Source organism: Carcharhinus amblyrhynchos, chromosome 13 (assembly GCF_965287045.1).
Source record: "Carcharhinus amblyrhynchos chromosome 13, sCarAmb.v2.hapA, whole genome shotgun sequence".
Classification (NCBI taxonomy): Eukaryota; Metazoa; Chordata; class Chondrichthyes; order Carcharhiniformes; family Carcharhinidae; genus Carcharhinus; species Carcharhinus amblyrhynchos.
In genome coordinates, this window is record NC_137336.1 from 6,888,695 (window position 1) to 6,904,942 (window position 16,248).

The 16,248-nt window shown below is 42.8% G+C and overlaps 1 protein-coding gene across 1 annotated transcript in view; it reads right to left on the reverse strand.

Moving 5' to 3' along the window:
- LOC145351635 (uncharacterized) overlaps window positions 1-16,106 on the reverse strand; it is a 31,176-nt gene extending 15,070 nt beyond the window's left edge. Inside the window, 4 exon segments of the mRNA XM_080201201.1 lie at window positions 10,501-10,537; window positions 13,728-13,861; window positions 13,864-14,587; window positions 14,589-16,106. Coding sequence (XP_080057327.1) covers window positions 10,501-10,537; window positions 13,728-13,861; window positions 13,864-14,587; window positions 14,589-16,106 — 2,413 coding nt within the window.
- Window positions 16,107-16,248: the final 142 nt, after the last annotated feature.

The window sequence follows — 16,248 nt, forward strand, 5'->3', positions numbered from 1 at the left end:
GGACAAATTCATGATAGCCATTGCTGCATCTTGCAGAAGAGACTGATCTTGAAATGCAGCTTCAGGGAGTTATTTGATTCTATCCATCTTCATCATGTGCAAAACCCAAAGAAAACAGTCACTAATTACCATCAATCCGGTAAGATGGAATCAATTGCTGCTTCCCATTCAATGCATCTCAACGTAATCAACTGTTTTGGTGTGCCATATTTTTCCTTCCTTTGCCATAGGTGATATGATTTCGTTGCTGAACGTGTAAAAAACGAATTGCGTGTGTTGTTAGAAGACAAGATCCATTTGTGAAGAACAAGTCAGCCAAATATTTACGTTGTGTCCCTCAATAATCAGGACGGCCACATAGAATGAGCTCAATAAAGAAACTTATGACAAATGGAACAATTGCCTGTTAATCCGCTATAATCAATGTGTCTGTTCGGTTTCTTTTCCAAGTTCAGCCTTTTGGCGAGTATTGCATGCACCACTTGCATTTTTGGTTCAGAACATAAACTGAGAAGTGCAATGAAAGGTAAACCATGTATTCACTGTTCCATTATCAGTTTGAAATTGCCCATTGATTGACCATTGTTAATCGTCAGATTCATGTATACTTATTGTTAAATCAATTTTAGAAACATCGTGGTGAGCTGTTGAAGATACTCCTTCGGAATTGTCCACGAACGACATAGCACATGGAACATAGAACCGTACAGCACAGTACAGGCCCTTTGGCCTTCGATGCTGTGCCGAACTATGTCCAAACCCAAGATAAAGCTATCCCACTCCCTATCATTCTGTTGTGCTCCATGCGCCTATCCAATGACTGCTTCAAAGTTCCTAAACTTCCGATTCCACTATCACAGCATTCCACACCCCAACCACTCTCTGAGCAAAAAGAATCTACCTCGGACACCCCACCAATATCTCCCACCATGAATCTCATAGTTATACCCCCTAGTAACAGCTACATCCACCCGAGGAAGCAGTCTCTGCACGTCCACTCTATCTATTCCCGTCATCGTCGAATAAGCCTCTATTAAGTCCCCTCTCATCCTCCTCCGCTCTAAAGAGAAAAGCCCCAGCTCCCTCAAACTTTCCTCATAAGATCTACCCTCCAAACCAGGCAGCACCCTGGTAAATCTCCTCTGCACTCTCTCCAATGCTTCCGCATCCTTCTTATAGTGAGGTGACCAGAACTGCACACAATATTCCAAATCTAGCCTCACCAAGGTCCGGTAGAGTTGCGGCATAAACCCACTGCTCTTAAATTCAAATCCCCCGTTAATAAACGTTAACACACTATAAGCCTTCTTCACGGCTCTATCCACTTAGTTTCCTATCACTATCTCTGTAAGCTTTCTATTAAAAGTCTGAGTGATGAACTGTCATTTACAACTGGCATGGCTACGCAGGTGTCTGTGTCATCATCAACAACATTCCAACAATGTAATTTTCTCATTCAGTGACTGGCAAACATTTTTATGCACGTGAACTGGGAGCTGTAAGTATTCGAAATTGTCATGAAAAGGTTGATGTTTGGAATAAGTTCCAGACGGAGTTGAAAGTCAAAACTTGTTTTGCTGTTATTTAAATCAGTAACATGTGCGAGTGAAAAGAGAGGTGCGCAACAATGCTTCTTATTTCTTACGATCTGCAAAAACAGTAAAAGCCGAGGACATAATCTAACAGAAATGGCCCCTTAAAGAACATACACCAAAACGGAGATTAATAGTGTGACCAAATTATAGTCAAATAGGTGGATTTTAAGGAGAGTTTTGGAAAAGCTAGAGATGTAGAAAGATCGAAACGATCCACCCCATTGACGGGAAAACCGCAAATTTGATTTGATGTGACTGAATGTGTTTTGATTTATTATTGTTAGATGTATTGGAATACAGCGAAAACTAATGTTTCTTGCGCGCTATACAGCCAAAACATCTCCCCAATGTTCATAGAGAAGATACGGGAGAATGAAATGAGAGTGTGCAAAATATATTGTTACAGTCATATCTAGCGTGTAGAGAATGATCACAGTAGTTAACATACAGTAGTTTCATTCAAAGATCTGATCGCAGCAGGGAAGAAATTGTTCTTGAGTCGGTTGCTACTTGATTTCAGACGTTTGTATCCGTTTCTCAGTGGAAGAAGGTGGAAGAGAGCATGTCCCCAGGGACCTTGTTTATGCTGGCTGCTTTTCGAGGCAGCAAGAAATGTAGGCGAAGTCAATAGATGGGAAGCTGATTTGCATGATGGACTGGGCTACGTTCATAACACGTTGTAGTTTTTTGCAGTCTTGGTCAGAACATTAGCCGTACCAACTGTGATACATCGAGAAAGCTCTCTATGGTGCATCTGTAAATCGTAATGAGTCGTAATGGGCATGCCGAATTTCCTTAGCCTTCTTGGAAACTAGAGGTGTTGACGGGCTCCCTTAACTAATTGCAATGGTAAGAAGCTTGCAACAGCGGCCTTTTGTCGATATCTTTGGAGGTATCCAAATTTTTCTTCGTAGAAAATTTGCCGAAAACACAATGGCAGTCATGCAACCCAGTAACATAAAGTCTGTGAAGTGACTGATACTGATGATGCAGCAGTAGAATAGTTTCCAACGAAATAATATGTAGATGCTGATTAAATATATATAGATGATGTTATGATTGAAAATAATCCCCTGAAGGCAAAGCAGTAGTGAAATGGTCCAAGTGCGGGGAGAGAATGATCACCCAGTGAACTGTATTACACATTATCGACATTTATTGCAATCAACAAGCTAGGGAAGTGACAGAGAATATTGGTCTGATGAAAGATCATGGACCATACAACGTTGGCTCTGTTCTCTCCACACATGCTGTCTAATCTGATGAGAATTTCAATATTTATTGTTCTTATTTCAGAATGCATGGATCGTAGTAGTTGCGTTTAGTCGTGAGAGTATGGAAATACATTTGGGTAATATATTCTGGCCCAATATGTCGAAGGCCTCAGTGAAGAAAGGAAAGTCGCGGGTAGGACACTGCGGTGACAATCATACAAAATAATCATCTGTGATTTTGGTTACTTTTGTTGCGATCATGAGGGTGGAAAATATCTGGATAGGTTACACTGAATAATCACAGCAGGTGTATCAGTGTTTCTTTTCATTCCAGACTGCATTTGAAAGCAAATTCTGGAATCGCGTATTCGCAGTCACTGGCAGAAATGCAAAAGTTGCTGTCGGAAATACCCTGCTCCTCCAGAGGGCTCGCTATTTTAAGATCCCCCTGACAGACGCAGAACTGAGGCCACTGATGTGAATCAGGATACCTTCGCTTTTGCCCTACACTTCGGGTAACTGAAAAATTAGGGCTCATGAATTTAAGTTCAAGTGCATTTTCAACGGTGTAATCTAACAGTGATAAAGTTTTAATAATCTTTGGCGATGAAAAGAAACTACCTACATACGTGCAAAGTCACATCACTCAGAAGAAAATCAAAGTTACAGAGCCAAAATAAAACATCGGTCATTATTACACACCACTTGGACATCCATCCAAGCAACCGCAACCATGTAAACACCCAACCGAGCAGCTCCCTCCTCTTAACGCACACCACATCAACAACCTCCCCCTAACCACCGAAAACACGACAGAAGCAGAACAGCACGCTTCTTTTCCCCCCACACGTCATCACACACAAGAAAAAGCTAACATGGATAATAATATACAATATATAAGAAGAAAAAGATCCAGGAGTCAAGAAGACAACAGATCACATAATAAAGGCATCACGGGGAGCAACAAGGGTTGGACGTGAGCCGAAAGAAAAGTGGCAGAGCACGAAGAAAAGGGGATATATGCTCCCTCTATCCGACCCCAAAAATCTCTCTATAAATGTGACAAGTCCAACCTGCGCCCAACGATGCACAGCCAAAGAAAAGGAAAGAAAAAGCCCAAAATATGAAGAACTAAAAAGGATGGAAAGAGGTATAAGAGTAGACCCGCACGGTGAGTGCTGCCGAGCTTTGAGGAGTGCTTTTGGAGTTGGGTGGAAACAGGGAGTTAAGTGAAACAGGCAGCAGACGCTACATGGGAGACTGCTGATTGGTAAGCTAGTGCTACTCTTGATTCTCTGAAACTGACTGTGAGTTCGGACTAAAAAAACTTAAAAGTGACAAAACAGAAGGGCTGTGATTTGGTTGGCTAACAAGGAGTTCTACTACATTTGAAAATCCATTTAAATTACTGGTTAGAAATTGCGTTGAGACTGAGGTAATGAGGGGATATATAATTTTAAAAAGTTTAAATATAAAAAATTAAAACCCAAATTAAAAATTAAGTGCAATAGAGATGGAGAGTCAGGTGATGTGTTGTTCCTGTATGATGTGGGATCTGGTGGACCCCATTGTGGTTCCCAGTGAGCACGTCTACAGTAGCTGTTGGTTGCTTGAGGAACTCCAGCTTAGAGTGGATGAGTTGGATTCTGAGCTTCAGATGCTGCGACACGTTAGGGAGGGGGGTAGATACCTGGGCACTGTGTTCCAGGAGGTAGCCACACCACTAAGATGAAATAACTTGAATTTGGCCAATGGTCAAAGAAGGAGGCCGTGGCTGCAATTGAGGTGATAGATGGGTTGAGGAAGTAGGGTTGCAGGAGCCTCAGTCCCTGAATTTGTCCAGATTCTTGCTCCCTATGCACAACGAAAGGGGTACTGCAGGAAGGATGAGAAAACTGACCACGACACCGTGGTATAAGGAGCCAATCAAATAAGGGGAGAATATAGAAATGTAGTCGTCATTGTGGATAGTGTAGTTAGGGGAATTGACACTGATCTCTGTGATCAGGATCGAAAATCCCGAAAGTTGTGTTGCCTGCCTGGTGGTTGGGCCTGGATATCTCATCTGGGCTGTAGAAGAATTTAGAGTGGGAGGATAAAGATCCAGTTGGCGTGGTTACAGTTACCAATGGCATAGGTAGAACGGGAGCAAAGGTTCTTTTAAGGAAGTATGAACAGCCAAAAAGGTAATAACCTCTTGATTACTACCTGAGACAAGAACTAATTGGCACAGGGTCAATAACACTAAGAGGCGAATACGTGGCTCAAAGAACACAGAACATGGTCATCATCTGAATCATGCTGGCAGCAGAGTCCTGGCGAATCGTAGAACTGGGGATGTAGATAAGGCTTTAAACTAAATAAAGGAGGGCGTTCAGTTGTAAGGAGAATTAGAAAATCAAGCTTAAAGGGGAGGGTAGAATTGTGGGTTAATAATGAGGGCTTTTAACTAGTTAAAGGAGCTGAAGGCTCAGGAAAAGTTAGCAAATTTTCAAGAACATGAACAGAAAGTATAGAAGGTGGCAGGAATCTAACCTCGAGCAGAGCAAAAAAAAGGTGACAAGTATGAGAAAGGAATTGATAAATGCAGGACTGGGGGTGTCGCACCTAAATACGCACAGTATATGGAAGAACATAAGTGAGTTGGTTGCGCACATTGAAATTGGCCGGTCCAATGTTCTGGGCATCACAGAGTCATGGCTACAAGTCTATCAGGGCTGGGATCTAAATATCCAAGGATATGTGTCCAATTGAAAGGACATGCAGATCGGCAAAAGGGCTAGGATTGCAGTGTTAATAAAGAATGTAGTTAAATCGAGAGCAAAAAGTTATGCAGGATCAGAAGGCATAGAATCTTTGTGGACAGTGTTGAGGAATTGCAAAGGTAAAACGGCCCTGATGGGAGTTCTGTACAGACATAGAACATAGAACATAGAACATAGAACATTACAGCGCGGAACAGGCCCTTCGGCCCACAATGTTGCGCCGACCAGTCTTATTTTTAAAAAAAAACATTGACCCACTAATCTAAACCAATCCCTTTTCGTCCATAAACCTATCCACCAATCTCTTAAACGCCCCCAAACTAGGCGCATTTACAACTGCAGCAGGCAGGGCATTCCAGTCCCTCACCACCCTCTGGGTAAAGAACCTGCCCCTGACATCCGTCCTATAACTACCCCCCCTTAATTTAAAGCCATGCCCCCTCGTGCTAGATTTCTCCATCCGAGGAACCAGGCTATCACCATCCACCCTATCTAAACCTCTAATCATCTTATATGTTTCTATAAGATCCCCTCTTAGCCGCCCTCTTTCCAGTGAAAACAACCCCAAATCCCTCAGTCTCTCCTCATAGGACCTCCCCTGCATACCAGGCAACATCCTGGTAAACCTCCTCTGCACCCTCTCCAAAGCCTCCACATCCTTCCTGTAATGTGGGGACCAGAACTGCACACAGTACTCCAAGTGCGGCCGCACCAGAGTTGTGTACAGTTGCAACATGACGCTGCGACTCCTAAATTCAATCCCCCTACCAATAAACGCCAAGACACCGTACGCCTTCTTAACAACCTTATCTACTTGATTCCCAACTTTCAGGGATCTATGTACACATACACCTAGATCCCTCTGCTCCTCCACTCTATTCAAAGTCCTCCCGTTAGCCCTATACTCAACACATCTGTTATTCCTACCGAAATGGATTACCTCACACTTCTCCGCATTAAACTCCATCCGCCACCTCGCGGCCCAGCTCTGCAACCTGTCCAAGTCACCCTGCAAACTTCGACACCCTTCCTCACAATCTACCACACCTCCGACTTTGGAGTCATCAGCAAACTTACTAATCCACCCAACTATACCCTCATCCAGATCATTAATAAAGATTACAAACAGCAGTGGCCCCAAAACAGATCCCTGAGGCACACCACTCGTAACCGAACTCCATGATGAATAATTACCATCAACCACCACCCTCTGTCTCCTATCTGCTCACCAATTCCTGATCCAAGTACCTAAATTACCACCAATCCCATACATCTGCATTTTCTGCAGAAGCATACCATGGTGAACCTTATCAAACGCCTTACTAAAATCCATATACACCACATCTACTGCCTTACCCCTATCCACCTCTTTGGTCACCTTCTCAAAGAACTCAATAAGGTTAGTAAGGCACGACCTTCCCGCTACAAAACCATGCTGACTATCTCTAATCAATTCATTACTCTCCAAATAACTATAAATCCTATCCCTAATAATTCTTTCTAAAACCTTGCCCACTACAGAAGTAAGACTCACTGGTCTGTAATTCCCAGGGAAGTCTCTGCTCCCCTTCTTAAACAATGGGACAACATTCGCTGTCCTCCAATCTTCCGGTACTATACCAGAGACCAACGACGACCTGAAGATCAGAGCCAGTGGCTCTGCAATCACCTCTCTTGCCTCCCATAGAATCCTAGGGTAAATCCCGTCCGGACCAGGGGACTTATCTATTTTCAACCCATCTAGAATATCCAACACATCCTCTGTATCAACTACAATACTTTCTATTTTACACCCCTTCACCCCAGTGACCTCCTCAGCTACATTCATATCGTCCTGCGTGAACACCGAAGAGAAATAATGGTTCAATGCCTCTCCAATCTCTTCCGGTTCCACACACAACTTCCCCCTACTGTCTGTAACTGGCCCTAATCTTGCCCTAACCAACCTTCTGTTCTTGACATACCTATAGAACGCCTTAGGATTCTCCTTAATCCTATCAGCCAAAGTCATCTCATGCCCTCTTCTAGCCCTTCTTAACTCCCTCTTCAACTCCCTCCTAGCCAATCTAAAGCTTTCTACTGCACTACCCGAGCCCTCAAGCCTCATCCGAACATAAGCCTCCTTCTTCTTCCTAACCAACAAATCAACTTTTTTTGTGCACCACGGTTCCCTAGCCCTACCAATTCCTCCTTGCCTGACAGGGACATACCTATCACAGACCCACAGTAGCTGCTCCTTGAAAAAACTCCACATTTCAGACGTTCCTAGTCCCTGTAATCTCCTAGTCCAATCAATGCTTCCTAATTCTCTCCTAATGGCCTCATAATTACCCTTCCCCCAGCTAAAACTACTGACCCGAGGTTCATGCCTATCCCTTTCCATCACTAAGGTGAACGTAACCGAATTGTGGTCACTATCACTAGACCCCCTAGCAATAGTTAGGATGTGGTGCAGAAAATAAATCAGGAGATAGAAAAGGCATACGAAAACGGCAATACTACAAGAACCATGGGGGGCTTCAATATGTATGTGGACTGGCGAAATCAGGTAGGTAGTGCATCCCAAGAAAAGGAATTTGTGGAATGGCTAAGAGATTTTTTCTTGGAGCAGCTTGTGACACAGCCTGCTAGGGAACAGGCAATACTGGATTTAGTGATGTGTGATGAGGCAGACTTGATTAGGAAACGTAACGTGAAGGAACCCTTAGGGAGCAGTGACCATAATATGATAGAATTTACCCTGCAGTTTGAGAGAGAGAAGCTGGAATCAGATGTAACAGTATTACTATTAAATAAAGGTAACTGCAAAGACACGAGCAAGAAACTTGCCAGAGTTGATTAGAAAGGGGCTCTAGCAAGGAAGACCGTGGAACAACAATGGCAGGAGTTTTAGGGGTTATTCGGGAGGCACAAGAGTAATTAATCCCAAGGAGGAGGAAACATGCTAAGGGGAGGATGAGGCATCCATTGCTGACAAGGGAAGTCAAGGACACAAAAGAAAAAACATACAAAGTGGCCAGGATTAGTAGGAAACAAGAGGATTGGGAAGCCTTTCAAAGTGAGCAGAGGGCAACTACAAAAGCAATAAGGGATGAGAAAATGAAATCTGAGGTGTAAACTAGCTAGTAATATAAAAGAAGATAGAAAGAGTTTTTTTCATTTTCTAAAAGATAAGAGATGGCACAACCTCAGGTTAAATGGACGATCATTTAAAACAGAAATGAGGAGGGATTTCTTCAGCTAGAGAGGGGTGAATCTCTGGAACTCTTTGCCGCAGAAGGCTACGGAGGCCAGGTCATCGAGAGTCTTTAAGACAGAGATAGATAGTTTCTTGATTACTAAGGGGATCAGGGGTTATGGGGAAAAGGCAGGAGAATTTGGATGAGAAAAATGTCAGCCATGATTGAATGGCGAAACTGACTCGATGGGCCGAATGCCATTTGTCTTACGGCCTTGTCATTCGGCACGACGAGTCCACTGCACAATTCAAACAGGTCATGGCTGATTATCAACATCGTACGCCAATTCTCCCAATATCCCCAGATCTATGATTACCCAAAATTACAGTTGTAATTTTATTCCAAGTTCCTGCGTGGAACCTTATCTAAAGCCTTCTGAAAATCCAAGTAAACCTCATGCACTTGTTCGACTTTATAATTGCATTAAGTAACATCCTCAAAGAACGCCAACAGGTTTGTCAAAAATAATGTTCCTTCGGAAACTCCATGTTGATTCATATTATTCATCATTATTTGTCCAGTTGTCATACACTTTATAACAAATTCTAATATTTTCCCTACCACTAACATCCAACTATCAATTTTGTGGTTCTCATGTTTCGCTCTCTCTTTCAAATGTGACCAAAACCGTAGTTGGATACTGAACGGACTGCTCCAGAAACGCATCTCATTCACATTCCAGCGAGTCATCCACCACAGCATTCGTGCTGATTAGGACTATCTAGTCTTTATGTAAATTGAAGTCGCCTATCATCATTGTAACACCCGTGCTAGATGCAACGCTAATTTTCTGAATTACACGGCACAAAATATTGCACCACAGATGGTGGCCGGGAAAAAATCCCACCAATACTTACTTTCCCTTGCTGTTTCCATTTCCATCCAAACTAATTTTATAGCTGGATTGGTTGACCTAAGACACCCCGTAACTAATGGGCCCATCTCATCCCTTATTAACAGAGCCACCCCACCTTATTTTCCATGCCACTGGCATTTCCTAAACGATGAATAACCCTGAATATTCAGTTGCTAGTACTGGTCATCCTGTAATAACACTTCTGAAATGGCAATTGTTATGGCTATTTACCCCTTACATATGTCTTCAAGTCATTGACCCTGGAACAAATGTTGCGTGCGTTCAGTTAAATTGCCCTTAACCTTGTCACTTTAAGAGTTATTCTGCAGTCTAATGCTTTTGATGCTTGCCTTCTACATGCGCTTGCGACGTTTCCTCTGCATGTTCTTGTTTTGATTTTGTCCAACCTGAGCCCCCTTTCAGGTTACATCACAATTCCCAGCTACTTTAACCAATGCCCCGCACCCTCCCAAAAAAAATCTGCCTGCGAAGATGGTGGACCCGGTTCTGCTAAGGAGCAACCCACCCATTATTACAAGTTCCACTTGTCCCAGAACCAGAACCAGTGCCTCAGAAAACCGATGTCCTCCCTCCGACACCAATTCTTCAGTTACAAGTTGAGACACTCAATCCACCGATTCTGAGCACGCAGAACCTGTGATAAGTTTCTGCTTATTTACTAACTCCCTAAAACCTGAAACGAAAGAATGTTTCTATGTCAGAAGTTGACATATTATTAGATTTTGCCACAACTAACATCAATAACAAAAATATGTTGTACTATTGCGTTATCTTAGACACTCTATTTAAGTACGCCGTTACATTGCGTACCATCAGCTACTTGAATGATACGTGAAGGAAAACAGGCCTGTACATGGAAAACAGCGAAGTTCAATTTTAATATGACTTCATGCTCACTTCTGTAAACAATAGCCTTGTTATAATTGTTGGAGCCTGCAGCTCATTCCCTTCCACCATAATTGTTCGCCCTGAAGTATCACCTATTCCCAAAGTCCTCCCCAATTTGCCTCCCCCGCCGAATTCCACATGATTTGCAAGGGCAACTGTAATGGAGAGTAAGCTATTGATATTTGTTGGGATTCCATTAAAACTACAGTTTAGACCTTAAAAATCAAAATTTAAGTGTTCGAATAATTGAATTCGCGAAGCAAAGAGCTTGGGAAATACAAGTCAACTTCAATAAATTATGTGATATATAGGAATTCACACATATCAATGCAATTTGGATATTTCCATCGTAACGTATTTGGAGTATTATGGCCAATGCTTTCACGCATGAGGGACATTGTGCATTGTTTGGATTGCGTACAGAACTGACTTGATGTGATGGCACCAGGGACGAAGGACATTTGTCAACCACAAAAGAACCAAAACAGCTCGTGTGGAGGCATAGATGCAATTCGATATGCATCCTTTTTATATTACTCAACAGTCTATGGAATGTTCAAACAAAACTCCATAATATCGATCAGTAGCGTTGGTTGTGCTACTTTTGGATTGAACTGTCGCATAAAGTGTAAACTGTCTTTGAATAATGGGGTAACACGTTCAGTACGGCTGCAATCAAAATAACTGTCAACGTCTTACTGTTGAAAAACTGAATCATAGAATCCCTGCAGTGCAAAAGATGACAATTTGGCCTATCGAAACTGCACCAAAAACAACCCCACCCAGAAACCATCCCCGTAACCTCATATATTTACCCTGCTGGTTCCCTTAACACTAAGGGGCAATTTTACATGGCCAATCAACCTAACCCGCACATTGTTGGAATGTGGGAGGAAACCGGAGCACCTCGAGGAAACCCATACAGACATGGGGAGGAGGTGCAGACTCTGCGCAGATAGTGACCCAAACCGGATAACCGAAACAGGGCCCCTGGCGCTCTGAGGCAGCTGTGCTAACCATTGTGCCACCGTGCCACCCCAAATCCATACTGAAAATGTTACTGTTTGACATGAGCAAGGAAATGTAAAAAACATAATGTAACAGGCACGAGCACAGCTAACTAAATTCACAGTTAAATTCAGCCACAGGTGTAAAATTGAAAATAAAAGCTGGCTGTGATGCGATTTATATTCGTGAAATGTTCTGACTAACATGAGAGGCGAGAAAAAAAACACGAGCAGAACCATGCATAATCAGGATGGTCTCTGGTTCAAAGAATTGGCCACTGCGAAGCGTGATCAAAGGATGGCTCCAAGAGTTGGGTTTGAACGACGACCATAAGCTGGCGGGTGGGGGGGGGGGGGTTGGGGGGGGTTCTTTCGTGTACGATCATAAGTGGGGAAGCAGTGATTCTCTCCAGGAAAGGAGTTTAATACTATTCGAAATGGCAGCAAAAGGTGCAGCCACCATAGTTTCTGGTTGAGTTGTGTGGCAGAGATGAAGGAAAGTGCTTGTAATAAACGCCTGAGTGGGAAGAACTCACAGTCCGGATGATTGTGGTCGAGATGTAGAAGTAATAAGAAAGAAAGAAACATTGCTTCATCTTAACAAGACATTGCCGAGCTAATTTGGGGGTGGGGCGAGGAAGTGTCGTGGGGCCAGAAAGTGCATTAAAAAAAGCACTTCATTTGAGTTGTAAGATAACCATTGAGCAGAGGTCATGGCTGAAGGAAAACATGTCGTCAACCCTTTGAACGAGTTGTATTTTGAAGAATAAAAAAGGATTGCTGCCTCACAGCACCAGGGAAGCGCGTTCAATTCTGGCCTGGGGTGTCTGTGTGGAGATTACGTTTTCTCACTGCGTGTGCGTGGGTTTCCTCCGGGAGCCCTTCATAATGTTATATATCTCAATCATCTTCCCCTTCAGTCCCCTCTGCTATAAGGAAAATAATCCCATTCTATCCAATATTTCTGACAACTAAAACTCTACAGCCCAGACAACATCCTGGCAAAATCCCCTCTGCACCCTTTCTAGTTTTTTCACATCCTTCGAATTTCAGAACTACACACCAGGCTGTAGTTATGTCCTAACGCATAGACAGCATCACCTCGTTGACCGTGCATTGGAGAACGTTCACAACAGATTTGTTGGAGAAGCATCGAGAACGATTGAATTTAGCTACGTGGAGGGAGATTATAAAATATTATCTTCCGTCCCTAGAGCAAAAATTGTTAGGGGGAGACTTAACAGATTTGTTCAGAATTATGACAGGTTTTGATAACGAACATGGTGAAAACCTGTTTTCCTTATAACCCATGAGGAGCGTGGATTTCATGCAATTGGCATACTGGCAGGAGGAATGAGGAGATTCCCCCTCGTAAATTGTGACGATTGGGAATGCGGCAACTGAGAAAGTGCTGAAAGGAGATGGTGTAATGACGTTCATATGGAAGCTGAATAATTTCAAAAAATAAAAAAAAACTGCAGTGAGATTGAAGCTCCTCGTTAACCAATTGAATATGGAATACGACGATTATTTGCCCAGCTTTCTATTAAGGCGGAACATAACAGAGAGATTTTTTTTTGGAATATTCAATTTAATGAGTGTATAATTTGTTTTTGGAAAATGTGCAGCATTTTCAGATCCATGTATTATTGTTCAAAAACTGTCGAAATTCTCATTGCGTGCATTGGGACAACCGGTTATTTTAAAACAACCTGGCATCCGAAATATAAATTTTAGTTCTGTGAAACGATCCTGATGGGTTCACTCGGGTGCTGAAATTATACTTCGGATACAAACCAATTTTATGCACATGTTACACAACAGCACCTCATCAACAGGGGGAAAATGATGGGGGAACACAATGATATTAATTTCACCAAAGCAGAATGAAGCAAATAGTCACCAGATTTTGTGCTAACCTCAATGGAGGATTTACTAAAAGCGGCGTGTATATTCAGCACCACAGACACATAGGTCATCTACACAAATGAAAGCAATTTAGCTTGCCAGTCCTTCTGCTGGTGTTAAACATGGACAAAAAGCTCTTAATCACTGCCTCATCGCACAACGATATTTCTTCACCAAAGTGAAGGAAAGTCCGTCATTCCTAGCATGGCAATAGTTTCTAAATCATTTTATTGCCCTGGTCTCCCGAACACCCAGATCATTAAAAGGCAAAGTCGGATTGACGGGCTGAAGGAATAAGAAATCACTTTTCGATGATTCTGGTGATAAACATACAGTATAACGATAAGTTCCAGAGTGACAGACCAGGCATAATTGAACGGCTCCCTAGCCTCAGGTCTCCGATTAAAGGCATCATTCGAATTCTTCTTATAACAACAAACTGTCGAGCCATTGTTTTCAGCACCATTTCTGTCTTGTTTCAACTTCAGGGCATGTAGAAAAATGATGGTGACAAGAAACAGAAAAGAAGTCGATCCCAAAAAGATAATTAAGTAACCATTAATATGCCAAAAATATTCAGACTGCCTTGGCTTATCAGTTAGTTCCAAAGATTTTTCGGTAATATTGGACAAAATTGAAAAGAAGATTGTTGCCGTGCTGGAGAGGCTCGGCTGTCCGTTGCCCTTCACACAGATAACCAGACTTTCTGCGACAATGTCTTCCTCGTTTAAACGACGAGTTCCTCTGATTTCTCCAGAAAGAGGTCCCAGTATAAACAAACCAGAATCAGAGGCCCCCAACAGTTGGTAGGAAAGCCGCGCGTTCTGACCGGAATCGGCATCAGTCGCGATTACCTTGGTGAGCAAGTAACCTGGATACACTGACTGAGGCACAATCTCCACTGTGGCTGTACTGTTCCAAGTTAAAGGGGAAACAATAAAAGGAGCATTGTCATTTTGGTCCAGGATAATGACACTGACTGCGGCCGTGCTGCTCAATGAGGGGGAACCAGCATCATGGGCTTGAACTATAATCTGGAAACTTCTCAGTTTCTCATAGTCAAAAGAACGCAACGGATATATGTTCCCATTTTTTTGAGTTAATTGTGACGTAAACTGGTGTAAGGAGTTCTTGCGTCGAATTATCCCGAATGGAATACGAGACCTCCCCATTCCGGTCCAAATCAACATCCAAAGCGGTAACGGCAAATATAGAAGCACCCGGAGTGTTGTTCTCCAACAGATACAAATTATATAAGGATTGCGTAAACCTTGGTGCGTTGTCATTTATATCCGTTACCGAAATTATAATAGTTTTACTTGTTGAAAGAGGCGGAGACCCACCATCCCAGGCGGAAATTGAGATGTTGTACACTGAGGCCGTTTCGCGATCGAGATTATCACTTGTAATCAATTTATATTTGTTTCTTAAAGGATTTTCGAGCTTAAAAGGAATATTCCCAGGAACATGACACCGAACCTCTCCATATTCACCGGAATCTCGATCCGTTACGCTCATCAGCGCTATCACAGTCCCCGGAGGAGTGCCTTCCGGCACCTTGCTGGACACCAAAGTCAGTGGTAACTCAGGGGCATTATCATTAATGTCAATTACATCAACTACAACTTTGCACCGTCCTGACAACCCCGGCGGAGCATTGTCCACGGCCTGTACATAGAGGTCATAAACACGTGCTTCTTCAAAATCTATTTTTCCTTGAACTCTGATTTCTCCAGTTTTTTGGTCCAATGCGAACAACTCACGATTCATTTTAGAAACGTGATTAGTGAAAGAATATGTTAGATCAGCGTTGGTGCCTTCGTCCAAATCAGCAGCGTTAAGCTTTATCACTAATGTGCGTTCAGCGACGTTTTCGACTACTTTGGTCCTGTAAATTTCTTGATCGAATACGGGCGCATTGTCATTCACGTCCACGACAGTAATGATAATCCGCGCCGTGCTGGACCTTTGAGGAAACCCGCCGTCAATGGCCGTCAATACAAGGTGAAATGTCGACTGCTGCTCACGGTCTAATGGCTTTTCTAATGACAGTTCGGCCCTTCTACTCCCATCTCTCATTGACTGCACTTTAATACCGAAGTGCTCGTTTGGACTAATCTCATAAATGCCGATTGTGTTAGTGCCGATATCCGCATCGTGCGCGCTCTCGAGGGGGAATCGCGCCCCTGGTGCAATTAACTCACTGATCTGAAACGAGAATTCATCCTTTTCAAAGCTGGGTGAATTATCATTTACATCAAGGATCTCTACTGCGAAAGGGTGCAGTTCGATAGGGTCATTGAGCGCTATTTGAAAATGAAGGGAGCAAGCAGAGATTTGTCTGCAAAGCTGCTCTCTGTCGATTCTTTCATTAATAAATAAATTCCCGTTTTCCAAATTTACCTCCATATATTGCATTCCGTCATCGGACATCAGCCGAAACTTGCGAGCCGATAATTCCCAAACGTTTAATCCTAAATCCTCAGCGATGGTCGCAACAAAGGCCCCGCGTTCCAGCTCCTCCGGAATCGAGTAGCGAACTTGTGCCGAAACAAGTTGCCAAAAACAATGCAGCGAAATAAAAGAGACCCCGATCATCGGTACATTCACCATCGTTCTGACATAGAATTTCTTCCAAAATATCGAAATATCTATCAATTGTTTTTAATAATTCAGCCTTTCAACAACGATTATTTGAATATATTTCTCAAGACTGAATTTGAGCCGTGAATTGCAGAGACTGAATGGGTGCAGC